This window comes from Anabrus simplex, chromosome 9 (assembly GCF_040414725.1).
Source record: "Anabrus simplex isolate iqAnaSimp1 chromosome 9, ASM4041472v1, whole genome shotgun sequence".
In the NCBI taxonomy this organism is placed as follows: Eukaryota; Metazoa; Arthropoda; class Insecta; order Orthoptera; family Tettigoniidae; genus Anabrus; species Anabrus simplex.
In genome coordinates, this window is record NC_090273.1 from 5828109 (window position 1) to 5849913 (window position 21805).

Consider the following 21805-nt stretch of genomic DNA (forward strand, 5'->3'; position numbering starts at 1 on the left):
AATATCCTAGACCTACCAGCTGTCAATGCTTGGGTCATTTACAAGCAAGTAACAGGTAGGAAGATAAAACAGAAGAAGTTCAACCCTTCCAGTTGGCAAGTAAAATAACAGGGCGGGACGAGCAAGGGCAGCAACAACAACAACAACAACAGCAACAGGAGGCAGTAGGACTGTGTCCATCTAAAAAGCGGAAGAAGTGTCGAGTTTGTCTGTGTAATGGGAAAAAAATCTAGCAATACCTGCAGCAAGCGTCTCCAAGCAGTGTGCGGAAAATGTGCGTGAAAAGTAGAAGTTGTGTAAGCAAAATGTTTTTTGGGTGTTTATAATTTTCTTAAAGTATTTCTGAAAATGTGTAACTGTTGCAACGTGGACGACTGAGTAACGAAAGGTTTTCAATTGCTTAATTTTGTGAAAAATTCCTTAGAGAAACATGGTGCAGTTGTTTGTGATTGTTGATGTATCCATGAGTAATAGAAAAGATCCATACACTAATGTCAAGTCTTTGTGTGTAAAATACATTTGTGGAAACACAGTAGGAGAAAATACATCTCTTATTGTGTTCTATTTTGAACATTTCCAAGCATTTCTTATGAAGTGTCAAAATGACCCCTTATCGCTGTTCTAGGAATGTGAGATTCTCAGCTGTTCTAGGAATGTGAGATTCTCAACTGTTCTAGTGTTAAACAATACAGTGGACGTTCCAACATCTAACACACAATGAAATCCACATGTTAAGCAAATAGATTGATTTGGGTCCACAACATTAATTCATGTCATGTTCGCCAATTGTGGTACATAATCCACAATATTACATCTAAAGCAACTCAGCTGTCCTTTACAAAACCTTAAAATAACTCATCTGTAACGGATGACAGCGTGGTTGCGGCTATAGTTATTAATTTAAACAACATTTCAATAATCTGGTACTTACATTTCTCCAAAGCTGTATCAGTCAGGCTTTCCCATGCACCCCATGGCACCTTCCTGGTGCTTAAGCTATGTCAAACATAAACGTTTCCATGGTGACGACTGGTGTGCATTCGATTTAGCACATCTTTCACTTGTGACACAACTTCTTCCACTTAATCCTAAGCTCTAATACTATCACTTATTCTAATACACTCCTAGGAATGACCTTGCTCAACCTGCACAGCTTGTAACATGATCCTATATTCATCTACTTCCTATCAGCTGGTCTGAATATGCAGCAAAGCGACACTCTTTGAAATCTCAGTCATATCTGACCCTGTTCTGACATCTGGCTAGGAATTGTTCTCTGCTCGCTTTCGTTGTCCTCTGCTAGGCTGGTCATTGGAATGTCCTTAATCAGTTTTAGAGACCTGCTCCCTCAATCGAAATACACGTGACCACACAAAGGATTTACTAACTGCTTCCTTACTATCTGAACAAATGTTCTGCTAGCCTTTGTGGAATGCCATTCTCTCCCCTTTACTGTTCCAAAACAAACCGGTAACTTGTGTTTCTCCCATTAACTTGCGATATATACATTGTCCTCGGCAATAACGAATGATTACATTTAAAAAATTCCTATTCCTCCTCGGCGAGTGAATAAATAATGTTTCGATTATCTGGTTGCAATTCCTGATTAGTCTGTAACCTGCCGTTTCCTCTCGTATTTGGTTGAATATTCACACAATTGACTTTACTTGTAAACTGAAGTGCTGAAATGTACTCACAACAAAGTACTGAGTGCTCACTGCCGAATGCTGGAATATTAAGCGTTGAACTGATGACTGCAGAATACCAACGGACTGACTGGTTCAGTGCATGTCTGTTATATGCCTACAGTCCAACTACGCAATTCTCACCCAACTTCCGGTGATATTACAGAGCGACACAATTTTATCTGCTGGCTTCACTAGGTTATGAACCTGGGTCCGTGGTTTCTTATTTTTACTGTATCACGGTACGGAGTGCTTAGTGGTGCGGAAGTTGTTATTTCCGGATGCACCCACGTGATCAATTGCGCACAATGCTTATTGTTTTACTCACGTTATTCCACTAGGTGCATCAAAAATTATCTCCATTTTAATACTGCGACCTAGAAACCCAATTTACAAGCTATCTGTCACAAATTCACAAAATAGACTAAAATATTCCCAGCGGGAATCTCAGCGGTTTAGAATGGAGCAATGTGATTGGTTGCGCCATTTTTCTTTGGGATCTACTTGTCCAATTCCAAAAATTTTAGCCATCTTCTGTCCTTTTTGCGTATCCTAAGTTGCTCTGTCTTACACGGCCTTGTGGAAAGTTTTCAAACTACGTTCTCAGGGTGTGGTGACCATCTGACCCAAGAGTGTGGTGCAGGATGTTCTCAGGCAGGGGAAGGGGAGTTAGGGATTGGAACAACTTACCAAGGGAGATGTTTAATGAATATCCAATTTCTTTGAAATCATTTAAGAAAAGGCTAGGAAAACAACAGACAGGGAATCTGCCACCTGGGTGACTGTCCTAAATGCAGATCAGTATTGACTGATTGAGTAATTGGCAATATCTGGCTAAGTGCATTTAGAACATAATTGTTTAACAACCCCCAGCAGAACGTGCCTTACCTCTGCCAAGGTGGCTTGGCTCTTCCACGTTGGTGGGTCGTGAACAATCTGCAGTCCTCGGTAAAACTGTCGAATGTAAGATTTATACAAAGAATCTGATGAATTAATGTATTCCGCCATATTGCCTAAGGCAATTTGGATGCAGTATGTATGTATGTATGTATGTATGTATGTATGTATGTATGTATGTATGTATGTATGTATGTATGTATGTATGTATGTATGTATGTATGATTAAGTACGTCTATACTCTCCTTTTATTTGAACCCATTGACTCAGGTACAAGACTTGAGATTTTAAAGAGACTGCAGGCTTAACAAAACTGCAAGAAAATTTTAACAGCCCATCCTCCAAGGAAAATGTGTTAATATTTCTGTCCACTTCTTGATGATCCCCCTTACTTCAGTTCAACAGAGTTCATGTGGCTAGCTGACAGCACACCAACATGAATGTAAGAGTGATCATACGGGCATATTGTAGTTTTCACTGGCAGAAATTCACATTAGATTCATTTGAAGCTAAGAGGAGCATTGGGAACTGTTGAGGCCTTCAAACATGAACTGGAAGCAAATGCTGACTGTTGCGCAGTCGTGGAACAGTTCTTGATGGAAGACAGGGCAGGAATTATACACTGTCATCACTGTTCCCAATTTCATGACATTCATGTGAATCAAGTGAACAGCATTTGCAGCCATAAGATCTTGTTTTGAACAACCACAGTTCGACTTCTTCTGAAACTCCCATCTTCAACATACAGCAAGCTGTGACCTAGTATTTTCTTCCATATCTTCACACAGGCAGCTTCTTGTGAACTTCTGAGGGCTTTTACTCCCCTCAAAAAAAGTTCACCACTTAATCCTCCGCCGAGCTGTCTAATGGCCTGAGTCTGTATCTAGCTGCTGTTCAGATATGAGGTAGAGAGGGGAAGATCTTCTGAAGTGATGTCTGGTAATCTCATTCACAGCTCAAGCACAGTCCAAGTGCTGAAGTTGTGACATTCTTCCTGCTAGACATCTTAGTATGTTACTGCTCTTAGTGTTCAGCCAATGTCACTTGAAAGAGGGCAACACCAAAATATTTCGCTGTAAAGAAATGAACGAGTGTTTCACCTTGCCACTTAATGATCAGTGTCCTCGTGCATTTTGGTTGAATTTGCCTTCAATATGACAGAATGTGCGAAGTTCTTACAAAGCAAATGACAAGGGATTTTCTACTTCTTGAAAGCTTCTACCTTTTGCGGGTACTGCAGTATTATCTACACAGATGAATCGCCAAGTACCTTCTGTTCTGGGTTGGTCATTGGCATGTATATTGTAAACCACTCGCCTTGTGGTAGTCCGTTCTTTTGGGGGTGCCAATGACCATTTATCTCGTGGAGAGATGCATGAAACCTCCTATTTGAGGAAAGTTCTTATCATGAGATCAACCTGAAATCCTTACTTAGTCAGTTCAGAAATCTTTTGAAGTAGTTTGTCATGATTAGTAGCGTGTAAGCAGCAGTCAGATCTATAAAGACTACAGTAGTAATGCATTTTCCCCTCAAAGTCGTCCTCTATGTACCGAGTATTTTGGGATATCAGGAGGAAAGTTCAGCCTGGATGCACAGTTGTTCACCACTGCAAGCTGCTTGCTGACATGTTCAATCCATCTGGAGCAATTTCATTGCGAGGAAACATGACAGATCAAATTACTGCAATTGATGAAACGTTGTTTAGGGTTAATATTATGCATAATAAAAGAACAAATTTTATTTGTTTATCTTTCATCTGTCGACAGCTCCTGTAACTGGATTGTATTTGATGCTAGCATTGAGTGGTCTTTAACCACTCGAAGATTTCCACTGCTGCAGCTGGATGATGATGATGACTGTTGTTTAAAGGGGCCTAACATCGAGGTCATCAGCCCAGAGTTTAAATTAAATGGTGATGAAAAATGATTATGAGGTGAAAACAATCAGTGGATCTAATTCACAATGCCTTATTTCATTAACAGAATTATAGAAAACACAGGTGATAAACGAATAAGGCACTGCCTGGTCCATCGGTCGCAACTGATCTGACAGGCACAGCCTGAAGTCATCGGTTGCTACCGCTCCAATGCGAGGACCTACAATTCTCGCTCCTTGCCACGTTCCTTAGTCATGTGACAGGCAGTCTGTGTTCGCCGGAAGTGTTCCATCTGATCTGGTAGATCAATGCAACTGTTCCCGTTGCGATTGGTGTTTCAAAGAGATGGAAACAATTGCTGTTCTGTAAATAGTTAAACTATTTGTTTACCCTAAAGTTGGTGTAATTTCCCATGTAAGCACGTAGATAGTGCAATAAAAGCCCGGTGCCTCATAGGCACATTGTGAGTACTTACGTCCCAATTTCCCTTTATTTTAGATTTACCATACATTATGGCCAGTAGGAAGGAACATTTTAACTTAGACAGAGCAGAAGATGTGGAGGATGTCCAACGACTGATGCTGGATAAAGATAATGGTGCATTACATGAGAATTTTGAAGATGAAAGTGACACAAACAGTGAGGAGGATCTTCTCGAATCAAGAGATGGTGACTCGGAAACAGAACAAGATGACAACGGTGATGCTGATGAAAAAGGAGCATTAGAGGCCAGTGCTAATTATTACAAAGGGAAAGACAGGACAAAATGGTGTACGGTGCCGCCATCCCAACGGGTCCGCGCCAGGAAGCGCGATCTCGTACGGTATCTACCTGGAATAATAGGACTAGCAAGGCAAGCTAAATCACCGCTTGACTCCTGGCAGTGTTTATTTATGGAAGAAATAATAGACACTATTGTAACTTACACAAATCAATACGTGGACTACGTGAAACAAAACTTTACTCGTGAAAGGGATGCTGAGCTTACAGACGAGATAGAGATAAAAGCATTCTTTGGCCTATTGTACTTGGCAGGATCTTACAGAGGGAATAGGCAGAGCCTTGAAGATCTCTGGGGAACTAATGGAGATGGTATAGAAAAGTTTGCACTGGTAATGAGCCTCAGGAGATTTAAGTTCTCGATTCGTTGTTTAAGATTTGACGATCGCAAAACCCATTAAGAAAGAAAGGAACATGATCGACTAGTGCCTGTGCGAAATATTTTTACGCGCTTTGTCGAGAAATGCACGAAATCATACAGTTTGGGTGAAAATGTAACTTTAGATGAAAAGTTGGAAGAAAACATTTTTATTTCACGTGTTGTGACCATGTGTAATATCACATAAGTGCTAGTGCTCTCTGATTACTGCCCACTTAAACAACACAGATTTTCTTTTGTGTCGAAAATATTAGTGTTCTTGTAGAATCCTTACTGAAGAATATATGACCTGTTTAGCCCTGTTTATGATATTTCCCATGTTTGTTGTTATTGCTGAGACGTATGAACATAGTTTCCGCCAACATAAGATTTTCTCTGCGATTTAAAATGTAAATACTGCAAAGATACCAAAAATTTTGAAGAAAATAGCTGGTTACAAAATGTGGCTTATTTTGGGATCAGAATTTCGCTAAACCATTTTTAACTGTCTCAAACACACCTATATAACATAAGGAGTACTTCATAACTGCCCCCGTGGACTTCCCGAAACTTATACATGAGGAGATCTCTCAGGCTCGTGTGACCTGCCTTGAAACTTTATATGTTGCAACCGACGAAAGGATATATAATTCATGTTAGAGGTTAAAATAACACATTAAAATATGCAAACACAAACTAAAATAGAGACAAAGGGATAGAAGCGCAGTTAACACAAATACACGTACTTAACTTCCCGCAACCGAGGCAAATACTGGACCTTCAGGATATTCTCCAATCTACTTTGGCGTTCGAGACCACAGCGCATGACCTTGGATGTGCCGCGCTGATCACCGAGAGCTGGCAGTTTGCTTCTATAAATCTGTTCGTCTGCGACTTCAAAATATTTATTGATCTTCATATGTTGTTCGATAGTGTTGTGACTTTGTACCTGACAGAGTGTAAAAACTGACCCATTTGACCGTTCTCCACTATTCATAAACATTGAGTGACTTTACTTATCATTGCGTGTGCCATACTACCTTTCATAATATTACGTACTGTTTTATTTTAAGTGACTCACAATTTCTACCCCCATCATCAATTTATATTTCATCTTATACCGATCCAGAGTTCACTTATTCTTTTTCATATGCATTGTTTTTCTTGTTTTTTATGTTTTGAACAGCTGATTATGACCTGGACTAGGGTCGAAACCGGTCCCATTTCTAATCACTATTAAATAAGAATGTAATCACTACATTCCTTTCTTTTATGTATAGAATAGGTTGAACCTCTTTTTCAATTATTTAATTTTTAACTTTAATTTTTAACAAATACACTAAAGACAAAGGACATTATTAGATGTGATAAAAAAATACCACTATCCCTCATAAAACGGACGACAAGGTCTGCTGACTGCTAGTCATCTCGCAGGATGAGGGAGATGGTACTCGGGAGTGTTAACCTACGGCGCAGATCAACCAGGTCCACGCACTCCGTAAGGATGTGTACCACGGTAAGATGATCGCCGCAAGTACACACCGGAGTGTGTTCTCCTTTCAATATGGGAGTGCGTTAGTATACCGTGGCCGATCCGAAGACAACATAATACCACTGTCTCCCTCCGAAAAGCCCAAAGGGTTGTCCTCCATACCTTCATTGTTACCTTTTATCGCTCTCAGCTTATTTGGAAGTGGAGTGGCCTGCCACTCCATCTCCCAATGGGACATAACCAAATGTCTCAGCTGAGAGCGAATATCACTTGCTGGAACCTTTTAAGGCAACGGGAGCAGTGTAACTGCCTCCTTAGCAGCCCTCTACACCCATGTGGCTTGGGAGCCACATAAACGTTATCATATCCACAAAGACGCTGTCAGTTGGTACAATTATTTTACAGTATTTACATTTATCTACAAATTAAAAGCACACACAGAACCTTGATCACTGCTGTCACAACAAAACACTCGCATCACAAACCGCCATTTAAAAACAACCGCCAATTGCTGCACATCAAGATGACAACACTGAAACACAAATAAAACAGTTGATTGCTTAAAAGCATGTCACACCTTGCTACACAATAACTCTCTTCCAGTAACTTCCAACAACTCACGTAACAGTAACTCTCAATAACTCTTCCCAATAACTAACTTGTCACCGTCAAGATCGTCTTCTTATATATGTGCCTGGCCAGGCTTCTAGAAAACTACCTTCATAAAAATTCTGGAGTGCGTAATACATAGATTATAATGTACAGAATATTCTCCATCGTCCTCGTCACCTATTAACCATTCTGGAAGTTACAGTGTGTTTCACAATTATGGATTACAATTTATATATACAGGTAAGAATAAATTATAATATTAATTTACAGGCATTTACATTAACTGAACTGATATTAATACTTATAAGTAGCACATGTTTCATAACATAACCTCACACACAGCGCGATCATTCGACTACGTAAATAATAATAATAATAATAATAATAATAATAATAATAATAATAATAATAATAATAATAATAATAATAATAATAATAATACTTTCATGACATAACCTCACACATAATACGATCATTCGACTATGTAAATATTAATAATAATACTAAATGGATGTACATCACTTCATAGTCATACATGCAAGAAGTAATGATGATGAGGATGATGATGATGATGATGATGATGATGATGATAATAATAATAATAATAATAATAATAATAATAATAATAATAATAATAATCATAATTCGAGCTCGATATTTGCATTAGTTACCCATGGGTGAGAGAATATTGTTTTCAATTTATACCTGTTGTTGCACTTCCGTCAACGTGATACTGGTGCCATTACCCGAACACCCGGCCAGCAGGTCCTGGATCCGCTGCACCAGAGGGTGCCGAGGGAAACAGGTATCACTAGACTGTAGTGAGCGCAAGGAGTCAGTACACAGAATAAAGTGTCGACACTCATCGGACAGTGCGTACCGCAGAGCTTCACAGATAGCATAGAGCTCTGCTGTGTACACACTACAGGTTTCCGGGAGTGCAAGAAGAAACCTATCAGTGTCTACAACTAATGCACAGCCCACGTTTGTGTCTGTTCTCGAACGATCTGTGTAAACGACGACTGAACCTGGGTACCTGGATATACTGGCCAACAACGGACAGGAAGAGCCTCCGATAAATCGAAGGGTCCGTGTTTTCCTTCAGGCCAATGTTAAGATCCAGGATTATTTCAGGGCATCATATTATCCACAGAGGTACGCCACATGGTTGTGCTGCAGCTGGACTTATGAAGTGAATTACAAGACTCTACCTACCCTTCCCTTTCTTCAAGACGTCGCTCAGTGATATGGACAGGCGTTTGTATGGCAGGCGACACGTATGTGGCGACATGCTCGAGTGTTCACGATCGTTCTCTCCATGCCAAGGCTTCTGTCTGGAACAAAACACATAGAAAGTTCATTGCTACTAAATTATTTTCAGTAGGATGTAATAATAATAATAATAATAATAATAATAATAATAATAATAATAATATTATTTAAAAAACTTTTTTTTTTTTTTGCGAGGGAGTGTGGAAAATCTTTTATAAGACGCTTGCACTCAACAAGTGTGTGGAGATTCTTACCCACTTAAAACCAAACACCCTTTTCCCACGACGTTTGCCTCCGTCCCGGAACCGCTCTCACATTTTTTCAGGATGGTGTAGTGCTTAGTGCATCTTGTGCTTCTTCTTCCTTCTTCTGCTTTACTGTCTGCTGTAATCAAACAGATCCTTCTTCTTCTGACGCAGAATGTTTTCTACGTAGACTGCCACCTTATCCCAAGACTCCTGACTTCGCAGCATTACTGATACGATGCCTTCTGGTGTCAATTCTCCCTGCATAAATTCTAAGCATCTTCTTTGTGGCAGCCAATGAACTCACACAAAGAAAGTATGTAATGCATCATGGATATCACTGCACCATATGCACACCGAGCTAGTTGTTAGCTCTAGTCTATGGAGAAATTTCCGAAAGTATCCATGACCTGTCAATAACTGTTTGAGATAGTAGTTCAATTCACCATGATTTTGGTCAACGCATACACCCAGAGAAGGTATCAGTCTTTTCATCCATTTCCTTCTAGAATCGTCTTCCCATCTCGTTTGCCATCACTGCATTCTGCGACTAAGAGCCAAAACCTTTGCCTGTTTCCTTTCTAGCTCTCCACGTGTGAACCAAATTTCTTGTCTTTCGAAAGCCATCAAGTCGATGATGATGATGATGATGATGATGATAATAATAATAACAACTAAAGAACTGTAGTGCTAACCGAACAGGGTATGGCAAAGATTGAAACATGGTGGTAGGTAGAGATGTACCAGCTGAAAAGTACCTTGCCAAGTTCTCTGAAAGGTTTGGAGACTGAGGCTGTGATTGCAGTGTTGAATTACTTTGTCATTCTGCAGGATGGCACTATGGATGTGTAAATGAATCACTGTAATAAGTTAGGGAACTTGCAACCCTACTATTCTCAAAACTCGTCTGTCTACTGGAACACACATGCTCTCAGCATAAGCCAGCTGGACAAGGTTCCTCCACATCTATTCTCTATACGGATGCCATGCTGCTGCAGAATCATAGCTGATTAGTGGGTCAGCCACCAATTAGCACAGCTAGGGATACTGACACATGTTTGCATCCCCCAGAAATAAGTTAGTACACGAGCTGTAGGCGTGAAGTACGTTCAACTGTGTTTCTACGGAGGTCGAGTCGTAAGTCATGGCAACTATTTTTTTTCTCGTGAACAGGAGACAACACGGAAAATCTAAGATATGCATTTGGAACTGTACGGTATGCACTTGCGTATGATGCCACTAGCTGGTGTATGTAAACAACAGTGTGGGTCTAAGCATGCCCCCCGAGTTCAGTGTGTGAGTGAGAGCATCACAAAATGGAAGTCAACAAGCAGGAGCAACGATCGTATTTTAAAATAGCAGTTCTCCACGGCAGGAATGCATGCCAATGCCATGCAGAGCTGCAGGAAGCATTAGGTGTGCAACTATGATCTAATCCTCAAAGTCAAGAAGCTATTACGTGGACAAGGGTTTGCTAACAAAGAGGACATCGTAACAGCATTTCGGAGACAGGTGTCACACGTTAGTGATACACATGCAGCGAGTGGTATTCAGCACCTGTCACTTTCCTACGAGAATCTCCTGAAGTCAGAAGTTGTCTTCAGGCACTATGCATAAGTATTGTTGGGAGATCAGAAGAATGCACATACCCGGTGAGGCACGGGGCGAAGGGGTTTTCACCAGCAGAGCCAGTGACGCAATGGTTACCATAGCAACTCCGCTACTACCCAGGCGACTTTATATTATCTTCTACCAGTAGTGTTTCGCTCTTGTCAGTTGTAATCCAGCAAACTGCAAAGTGTGAGTCAATGTTTTCGTGTAGCAGATAAGAGCAGATAAGAGACGATCTGTCTGGGCAGAACAGGAAGTTCGTGCTTGCAGGCAACATTCCTCATTCTTGCATTCTTCTCATCTCTACACAGTACATGCCCTATATTTCCAAATGCATATCTTAGATTTTACGTGTTGTCTCCTGTTCGCGAGAAAAAAAATAGTTGCCATGACTTATGACTCGACCCTCATATATATAGAGATCAACCTCCTAATCAATACACAATTGTTTTGAATTGCCTCAATTATCAATAGTAATAATCAATAGTGATTTGGGGAAATGGAAAAAAGAAAGTTCAAAGGAGACTGGACATTTGGAATGAAAATCTGAAGGAGTTTGGAATGATAATGCACTGTGGAAAAGAGGAAAAGAGAAGCCAAGTGAACATAGAGAACGGTTAGAGAATGAAGAACAGTTTACATATCTGGGTAGCATTGTTAATGGAATTAATGAAATCAACCCTGAAATTAATAACAGACTAAGTACAGGTACAACATTTTATTAAGTCAGAGAGCTTTTATGAGATGACAAAGTACCCAAGAGAATGAAATTAACATTATATAAACAGTATTCATACCAATTGTAACATACAGACTAGAAACGCTGGTAACTAATAAGAGACAAGATAGTAAGATCCAAGCAGTAGAAATGAAATTTTTAAAAACATCAGTAAAAAAGACAAGAAGATGGCGGCGAGTGAGAGTAACTGTGTGTTTTTCCTCTGTGTTCTTTTAGGAGTTTTAGTGTCAAAACAAGTAGTGTGCGCAAAAGAATATGGTGATGTTCATCTAGATGATCCAGCCAGTGATTCCATGTGTTGTGAAATGCTCGGAAGTAAGTCTGTACAATATAAACGGCTTTGTTTTTATTCCACGTGCTACGGCGGCTGCTGGCGTACCCAAGCCTCCCTTGCTGGAAGTATACGACTCGCCGTCTCAAGATTGAATATTCCTCAGGTTGGAAACTGGTTGACTGCCGTTCGGGAGTTTCATTTTCCTTCACTGCCGACTGCAAACCTCCCTTGCATTCTTGTAGCACCGGCTTCAATTCCAGCCTCCAGTAAATTATCCCGGTTTTCTACTCGGTCTACTTTAAGTTTGTTGTTGACATTCCTACTGTTAGCTGGTGATGTGGAGATAAACCCAGGACCCGTGGCGGATAGTGCGATCTCAGTTTACCATCAGAATATCTGCTCTCTTAAAAACAAAATTACTGACTGTGAGCTCTACCTACAAGAACTATCTTCTTTCGATATTGTCGCCTTCTCTGAAAGTTGGTTAACTGACTTTGTTTCAGACACGGAAATCCCTTTTTCCAAAGAGTTTTCCATTTTCAGAACGGACCGTGGATCTCAGGGCGGGGGAATTCCCTGGCCGTTAAATCCAAATGGCACACTAACCACAATGTACTGATTTAAGTAGTGACTGTGAAACCATTTGGGTAGAAGTGAAATTACAGCATTCCAAATCTATTTGCTTGTTTTTACAGACCACCTCAATCAACCCTCAATTATTCTGAAAATTTTCTCTCTTCTGTAATGAAAGCCATTAATCTGAATGCTAATGTAATTATACTAGGCGACCTTAACCTCTCTATTTCTTGGAATTCCCCTGCTCATGGTGTCCCTTCTAATAGCCTTGACAAGTGGTATCTCGACCATTATATTACGGGTCTAGGCCTCTAACAGCACGTCCTTGAGAACACCTGCAGGGATAGTCTTCTTGACTACCTGCTCTGCTCCGTTGAGCCTTCAGTTATTTCTGTGGGACGAAATATTTTTAAATCGAACCACAAGTCTGTAGAGGCAACATTCTCTGTTGCCTCTCCCCGCCCCACCGAAATTTCATCGACCCTTTACCAGGAACTGTGTACCCTTGTGGCGAAAGGTTGATTGGCAGGCTGTCAATCACACCCTCTCTCTTCTACCCTGGCACTTGCTGCAAGTGGGTGAAGTGCAAGAAGCAGTGGACCTGTTCTATGACTGGACTCGCGCTGTGATCTGGGACCTTGTTCCCACTTGTAAAACATCTGCCGGATGCCCACCTTGGAAGAAAAGTGACACCAAAATTGCAGAAATTAATAAAACGAAAGCCTGAAAAGACTGGAAAAGGTCACCTTCTGAAGCAAGCTATAAAACTTTTTCTGACTTTCGCAAACACTATAAACAGCTTCTAAAACAGGATAACTAGGACTACATAAACTCTGCCTGCCTAGAAGTGAGAAGTAATAGCAAAAGATTCTGGTCTCTGATAAACAGCAGGAAAAATACAAAGCGTGTGCCAGACACAGTGACTTGGGGTGATAATTTAGCCAGTGGTAGTAACAGACCAGAAATTTTCAACGATTACTTTGCGTCTATTTGTTGCACCTGTTCAGTTCCCAGATTTTCCGTGTATTGATTCTGTTCCTTCTCATAGTCTCAGTAATCTTTCCACCTCTGAGTCAGAAGTCCTCCCTGCCAGAAAATAAACCTACTGGTCCGGATGGTCTGTCCTGTCTTCCTACGAGTCTTGCCCATCCTACTGCTGTTTGTATTTAACTTTCCTGACGACTGGAAAATCACTAACATCACTCCAGTTTTTAAAAGTGGAAAGAGGTCTGATGTCAGCAACTATCGTCCGATTTCTATATTACCCACTCTGTCACTCATCTGTGAAAAGATTATCCACCAGCGTCTCCTTTCTTTCACACTTCCTTATATATCGTCCCAGCAGCATGGTTTTCTTTCTGGTAGCTCCTGCCTAACTAATCTGGCTGTTCTTCTCCATCGTGCAACATCTGCTCTGAACACCAGTTCTCAACTGGACGTGTGCTACATTCATATTGCAAAGGCTTTTGATACCGTAGGCCACGCACTTCTTTCCTATAAACTCTCAGAACCGAAACCGACTTTCAACCTATTAGGTCGTGTTACGTACATTTAGTACGTGTTGAAGAGATATTAAGTACAGAACAAAAATGGCCAACCAGACACCAGTGGGATCCGAACCCACAACCTCCCGATTTCGCGTCGGTTGCTCTACCAATTGAGCTATGGTGACCTAGACCATCTTTGTTCTGTTGGAAAGGATCTGAGCTGTACTTAATATCTCTTCAACACGTACTAAATGTACGTAACACGACCTAATAGGTTGAAAGTCGGTTTCGATTACAATGCTGTCGTGAAAATTCAATATTCATTGACTTGGTCCTCAACGGGCAACTTAAACGCATTCTACAGTATGATGGTGGTAGTACCAGACCTGTAGCTCAGATCCTTTCCAACAGAACAAAGATGCCTAGACCACCATAGCTCAATTGGTAGAGCAACCGACGCGAAATCGGGAGGTTGTGGGTTCGGATCCCACTGGTGTCTGGTTGGCCATTTTTGTTCTGTACTTAATATCTCTTCAACACGTACTAAATGTACGTAACACGACCTAATAGGTTGAAAGTCGGTTTCCATTACAATGCTGTTGTGAAAATTCAATATTCATTAACTCTCAGAACGTTTTAATATCCATGGTTGCTTCCTAACTCTCCTGCAGAGCTTCCACAATACCAGAACTCAGCATGTGGTTCTTGATGGGTTCAGTTCGACTCTTGTTATGGTACATTCTGGCGTCCCACAGGGCAGTGTCCTAGGTCCGCTTCTTTTTGTCTTATTTATTGATGATCTCATTAATTCTATATCCTCTGTTTCTTGTGAAATTCTACTGTTTGCAGACGACTGTAAAGTATTCAAACAAATCGATTCTTTATCAGACGTAAACTCCTTACAGAGTGGGCTTAACTCACTCTCTGAGTGGTGCTCCACATGGCGTCTTAAGCCTAATCCAGCCAAGTGTTCCTCTATTTTGATCATGCTTCGTAAGTCACCGATTCTCAGTAAATACTCCCTCCTCGGTAACCCGTTCCCAACTCTAACAGAACAAAATGTCTTAGGAGTGATGTTTGACAGTAAATTGTTATTTGTCCCCCATATACAAAAGATAACCACACGAGCAATGTCACTTCTCGGTTTGTTATATAGATCTTCTGACATCACCGATATCCGCGCCCTCCGAGCCTACTATGTATCTTGCATCCTACCGATTATTGAATTCGCATCTCCTATTTGGTCTATCTCTTCACCCACTAATCTGAATCATATTGACCGCGTTCAGTCATTCTTCTGTGCCATTGTTAGAGCCAGAGTATCTGATTGTCAAAACTTGAGCAGTAATCAGATACTAGATAAGTTAAACCTTCACCCGTTATCTAGTCGCAGGAAAGTAGCCAACCTTAGATTCCTATATAACGCTGTTAATGGTTTATTTCATTCTCCTGAACCTGCATCCTTTTCCTTACATGTTCCAACTCGCAAAACCAGGATTAATCCGCCCCTTCATATTCCGTATTCCCGCCTCTCTCTCGTTCAAAGAAGTTTATTTATCCGCATACCAAACCTCTTTAACTCTTTATCTTCAGGCAGGAACTTGGACGTTTTTTCTTCGTATGCCTCCTTTAATCAATTTTTCCTTAACTTAACCTAGTTCATTTTCTTCATATTCCTTTTTTCTCTTCTCATTGCTGTCCTCTCTTTTGTACATAATATAATATTTATTTATTTATTTTTTACTGTACTATACCGTTACTGAAGTGTTATATCTGTATTTATCTTACTGTGCCTAGCTATAAGTTCTTCTCTTCGTTTTACGCTCAATCTTCAATTTTTTCGTTGTTTCTTTAGCCTTTATGTTTTGTTGTTATTTGTTGCGTCTCTACAGTTATTTTGTTAGTTTTTAACTTTTTCCTCTATTTTTATCGTTAGATGTTTTTTCGTCATTGTTCTTCCACTTATTTTTTATGTTTGCCTTGTGCTGCTCTATTGTAAATATGTTTTTCATTGCGGAACTATGTAATTCGGCTTCTCGCTGTTATGGTTTCCCAAATAAACAAACAAACAAAAATAAGATGAGATAGAATTCAAAATTTTAAAATAAGAGAAGAGCTAAATATAGAACCGTTAGTACAGAACATACAGAAAGGAAGAGTGAGATGGTTCAGACATGTACAAAGAATGGGAAAGGAATGTGTACCAAGAAGGGAATTGGAAAGAGAAGTTAAGGGAAAGAGACTTGTTGGAAGACCTAGAAGAAGGTGGCTGGATCAGATCTGGAAGGACATTAGAGAAGCTGGATTGGATGTGGCGGAAGTAATGGAGCAGGAAAAGTGGAAGGACAGAAAGGAATGGAGGACGCTTGTTGACCACACCCGGGCGACTGGTGCAGGACATCATCAATAGTGGTTACACTTTCTAATGTGTTTATGTGATGACGATGGTTGCACGAGCCGAAACACTTCCACTTTTCTTTGATAAATAATCTTTTTAGATTATAATATTGTGTATTGATTAGGTGGTTGATACCGACCAATTTGAACACGATTACTTGTAAAATCTATTCATGTCGAAAGACTAATACTGCATCAGTAATGTTTCACCAAGCAGTAGGAGTGTGTGTATGCCATTCTGTTTCGTCTTGAATTGTAGATCAACATACAATAAAATACCTGGTGTTAAGTTTATTCAACCCACCAAAACAAAAGGACCTCCTTGAGAAATGAACCAAAGCAATTCCAAAAGTCTTTACAGCACCACTCTAAGTCCCTCCTGGAACCTTTTTCTGCCTTATTAAAGTTCCTAAACATACCCTTCCATTTTTCCTTAAAATTTGTATGACTGTTAATTTTGTTAAATTCAATTTCCTAGGAAGTTCCTTCTATCTCTCCTTACTTCCATTACCATTCCTACCTCTACTCCTTTCTAACCTGTACTCCCTTCTTAATCTCTCTCTTTCTCATTTATAACATTCCTTACCACTTTTAAAGATAGATGACTGTTTTCACGCTACTCCACAACTGCTCCTTACATTTCTATTCAGCATTTTCCACCGATCATAATTACTTTTTAAAAATTCTCTCATGCCTCTCTTATCAACTGTACAGTATTGCTTAATAGTCCTACTTTTCCAACCTACCTTTCTATCACATTTATTTTTAATTATGAGATACAACAAAACAGCTTTATGATCACTTACCGTATACCACTTTAGTTTCTCTATAGAGCTCATCTCATTTAATCAGAACCATGTCTAGAAAATTTTCCCCTCTAGTTAGTTCCATCACTTTCTGATTCTAGTGTCCTTTCCAGGTTAACTTATATACCATTCGTTGTTCATTCTTCCTGTCATTTTCATTTCCTTCCCAGTTAATACAGGAAGGGTTGAGAATGACAAACACCAAAGTCATATTTTTCTCAGAAGTTGTTTTTATATGTTTTTTTACATCAAAAACAGGGAACAGATACTGTCAAAAAAGTGGAAGATTAAAAAGTCACAGTGAGGTCATGTTTGTCACAGGTAAGAGCTCGCTGCGAGAACATCAAGAAGAGACCAGTAAGTTGAGCAAGAAGCCAGCATCCAGTAGCTCCCCGGTACTGACTAGTAGAGCTCCCTGCTTGCCCCTGATGATGCAGAGCCACTGCTCACCAGATGTTGAGGAGAAAATCAATACTGCTGCCAACACACGGCTCGACCACGAGAACGGCCAACTAGAAGAAAGCAAAATTGTCTAGATCTCGGTGCAGTCACATTGAGAACTGGATCAACAGTGCTCACTGAGCAGTGCGGCCTCATAACAGTTTGACCAGTTCCCCCTAAACCACCAAATACCCAAGTACCAAAAGTATGGCAAACACAGGTGGAATGAGTCGCCTGGACCCATGCAAGGGCTCCATCCACGATAACCCGCTACCTAAACCTAGTGAATATATTTTAGTCAAGCCCCCCACCACAGATTCCTAACAACCCAAGTCCTACATGAAAATTTCTACCAGGTCAAAGCAATTCAGGAATTTGATGACTCCTATATTGGTATCTACATCCATGAAACCAAAGACATTCCCCTAACTGCCTGATCCCTAGAACAGTATGACATTCATTTCACCGTCGAACCTAAATCCACAACATCCAAGCAAGAAGAAGAAGAAGAAGAACATTACAACTTCAATACCCCCTACTTCTATACCCAAAACCAAACGGAATTCCCTATCTCAGTGAAATGTAACATCCTCGTTTTCCCCCATACCCCTCATCCACCGAACCATAATACAAGCATTAACCCCAACCATTAAAGAATACATAGCCATAACTGAAGGAACCTGTAACAACCACGTCATGGTTACTCCTATCTGAAACAGATTTAAGGTCGATTCACACATCTACGGGACGTGACGGCGCTTTCCATGACATGACGGCATCTTCCGTGAAAATAAAATATAGTCGCCATGTAAACAAAGGGACGAGTTCCAACACTTCCGTTGACGCCATTCGCCGTGACCTTCAGTGCTTCTCCGTGATCCGTGCCGGCAATACGTATTCGCTCGCCAACGATATTTTCTTGTTTTCACGGACGTGATTTCTCTCTCGCTGCTTTCTTCAAGAACTGAGTTTATATGTGTAGGTTTGAACTGTTATTTTCCTCTCAAAATGAAGGCCGAACTGCTGATTGAATTAGTGAAGGCATACTCTTTTCTTTTCTTTTCTTTTCTATATAATTTAGCTGATTCGAAATATATGGATAGTGGTTTGAAGAAGCGTGTATGGGATAAAATTGGCGAGAAAATGGAAGCTGAAGGTAGGTAACTAACATTTTTTGCTTTTAAGATTAAGAAAATCAGTCTGTCTGTACATAGGCATCGACTTTGGTGCAGCAAGGTACTTTCTGCCCCAACCTACGAAGTCAGGGGTATTAAAAATTAATCAACGATTTCATTTATTTAATTTTTCAAGCAATTAAAAGCAAATGTAGTGTATCCATGAAATTTGACTTCGTCGTCCTTCAAGCACTTATATAGAGTAGAAAACTCTCCTTCCTTACCCATGCGTTTCCATATATGATGAACCCACTGTTTCTTCCTCTCTTTCTCCTCTTCGTCCAAGATTATAGCTATCATTAACAGTTCATCATCACTAAAAAAACTCATCATGGAACACTTGATTGCTGACTTTTTCACGGAACTGCACGGAACTGAAGTGTGAGAACAGATGTGAAATATTCATATCGGAAATGACAGATGCGGACACGGAGAGCGCCGTCACATCCCGGAGATTGTGAATCAACCTTAATTCCCACCATTCTAGCAGCACACCAAAACACAGATATCCCCTCCCCTGTTCAAGTCAACCCTCTAAACAATTTCTTGAACCAAACTAAACCCTTAACTGAACCGAAGCCCAGAGTGATCTAATTTTAGACAAAGCACTGTGTGATTAGGGTGGTGGGTCTGACAGTATGGGACCAAGCGAAGTGTGCAAACTGCCAAGGCAGCCATGCCGTTTTGTTCACTGGCTGCCCATTCATCAAACGGGCAATTACAGCACAGTACAGACAAAACAGCCCCCCCCCCCCGAAACCTCAAAACAATGAACCCAGGTCTGTACCACCCCTACTTACCTCTCCCACCCGGCTTCAATCATCACCTCACTCCCCCAGCCCAGAAACTAGCCACCTCCTTCTCTTAAACATCCCCTCGACCCAGCCCAGACCCACCCAATACCCCCAACACATAAGACAATAACCACCATGATACCATAAACCCCTCCTGCCAAAATAAGAAGACACATGGAAACAAACTCACTTCAACTGAAACCTATCAAGCTTGAAGTACAACAACCTAAAAACATCCTGAAGCACTGGAACCTTGCAGGAATAGCCGAGGCGGGCGCAAATAAATTTGTACTCAAATTACTTCTGACTTATGGCACCAAAACAACATTGGGCATGGTCACTCATTGGTTGGGTCACGTTCACACTTTTACACACACATTAGGGAACAGTGAGAGTGCCATGTCTGTAATTCAACAATTTAACTAGCTGCAACTTCAAGGCCATGATGGCTGTCCAGCCAAAGGGCTTTTCCACGCTTTAATATTACTTAACATCTGCACTGTAGTCCAGCTGGTCCTTGGTCTGATATAGCATAAATTTAAATACTCAACGGTTGTAAGAGGAGCACATAGACACACCGCAGACAACAAACCTCCCCTTGGGGCAGGAGGAACCAGGGGTAAACACTGGTCACAGGAGTATAGTACGTTCTCCTTGCTCACATGAGATAGTTCAATGCCACAAATGCTGATTAAAAGATGATGGACAGAATGCTAATTAGAATCATAACGTATTTTTTACTGTATCCTCCTCCTATTTTTGTATATTTTGTCTTTTATCTATGCCTGGAGATGTCCCCATGGGGACGAAACATGTTCCATTTTATAAAGATATTGTTGTTCTGAAAAGAATTTTACTGCAAAGGAGGAATTTTAACCAAAAAGAACCATAATGCTGTTAAGGTGACAATACAATTTGTAATGAACCCATTATATCCCAAATGCAAGCTGACAGCATGCAGGCACTCGGTTTCCTATAGCTCTTCTAAACAAACCACCTAACTCACATGTACCTTCGTGGTTCAAGTGAAGGCCATCTGAGTGTCCTACCCACCCATTAGGATCTACAAATCTCACTCCGTACACACTCAATAGTCACATTTAAATCCCTGATCACCGTCCAGTCCGTATCTGCCTTACGCAGTATCTCACTCCACTCCCTTAAACTTCCCCTGCACTGTCATAACCAGATCCCATACATCCCCAACTACATTAGTACCTACTCCTGACTGTCTTGTGTGGAAAATGACCACCTACCCCTTACCCTCCTCCTTCCCAGTTGCGACACAAAAATAAGCTAATCAAACTGTGCCGAAACCAGACTTTTGGGTTACCCTGAACAACAATCCTGCTCAAACCTATTATCATAATATACAGTTCTTACGAATACTAATGTATTTTGAAGGAGACTATCTTGCTCTATTCTGTTCGGGAAGTTCTCAACCAGCCACTGGTTATTTCCACAATCTAGTGTATTCCTTTTTCAAAGGCTATCAATGGAAATCGACAGCAATGGGTAATGTTGTTTATGCCTTCTTGACCAGAAGATTTATAAATTCAGTATTTAAACATTCAAAGTGCAGTAGAGTGTTGTGTTTGGTTAAATGCAAGAACAGCTGACAGTGGGATGAAGCCTACGCTGGTGCCTTGCAGTGATGGTGTATTTAAACTGAAATAGTGATGGCACTAGTAGTTCTACTCGTTCCGGTTACAGGGTAAGGTACCAGATGCAGACAAAGTATCTCTAGTTAATTCAAATTCTCATTATAATTACAGCCTTAGTCTCCAAAATTTTGGAACGAAAAAATTACCAACACATTTAATACAAATAATTCACATAATTGGCAGATCAAATGTTCCTCCACAAGCTACATTTAGTCTATAATGATGTGACTCACTTGAGAACTGCATCGAGCAGAGCGAGATCTTCTAGTTGCCCAATGAGTACTGTCCACTGGCAGGTGTCTCGCGAGACATTCTCCCACTCGCTCACCGAACTGTGTGTCTCGTCATCTGGCGACATGGACATATCTTGTGAGCTGTCACCACTACCACCGTTATCCGTCTTCTCTGGTGCAGGTACGGGCACAACAGGTGTTTTACTGTGCTAAATCAAGAACAGTAAAGAATGTCAATGTGTCTCTTGTTCTACCAATTTCAAAAATATACTCCTGAGAGAGGAGGCATGACAACAACATTCATCTCCCCTATTCCAGTATTTACTGAACTCTTCTTCCAATTTATTGGGGCCAATACACAGGGTTTTACATCTGGATGTCCTTATTTAT

General features: G+C 40.6%; 1 protein-coding gene across 2 annotated transcripts in view; it reads right to left on the minus strand.

Annotated features, from left to right (window-relative positions):
• Positions 1 to 21805, minus strand: part of Rab3-GAP (Rab3 GTPase activating protein) — a 461679-nt gene that overhangs the window by 151372 nt on the left and 288502 nt on the right. For both annotated transcript variants that reach the window (XM_067153758.2, XM_067153757.2), the window contains 2 exons: positions 21416 to 21624; positions 8917 to 9035 (listed from right to left, as the gene is read on the minus strand). In XM_067153758.2, coding sequence (XP_067009859.2) covers positions 8917 to 9035; positions 21416 to 21624 — 328 coding nt within the window. The remainder of the gene's footprint in view (positions 1 to 8916; positions 9036 to 21415; positions 21625 to 21805) is intronic.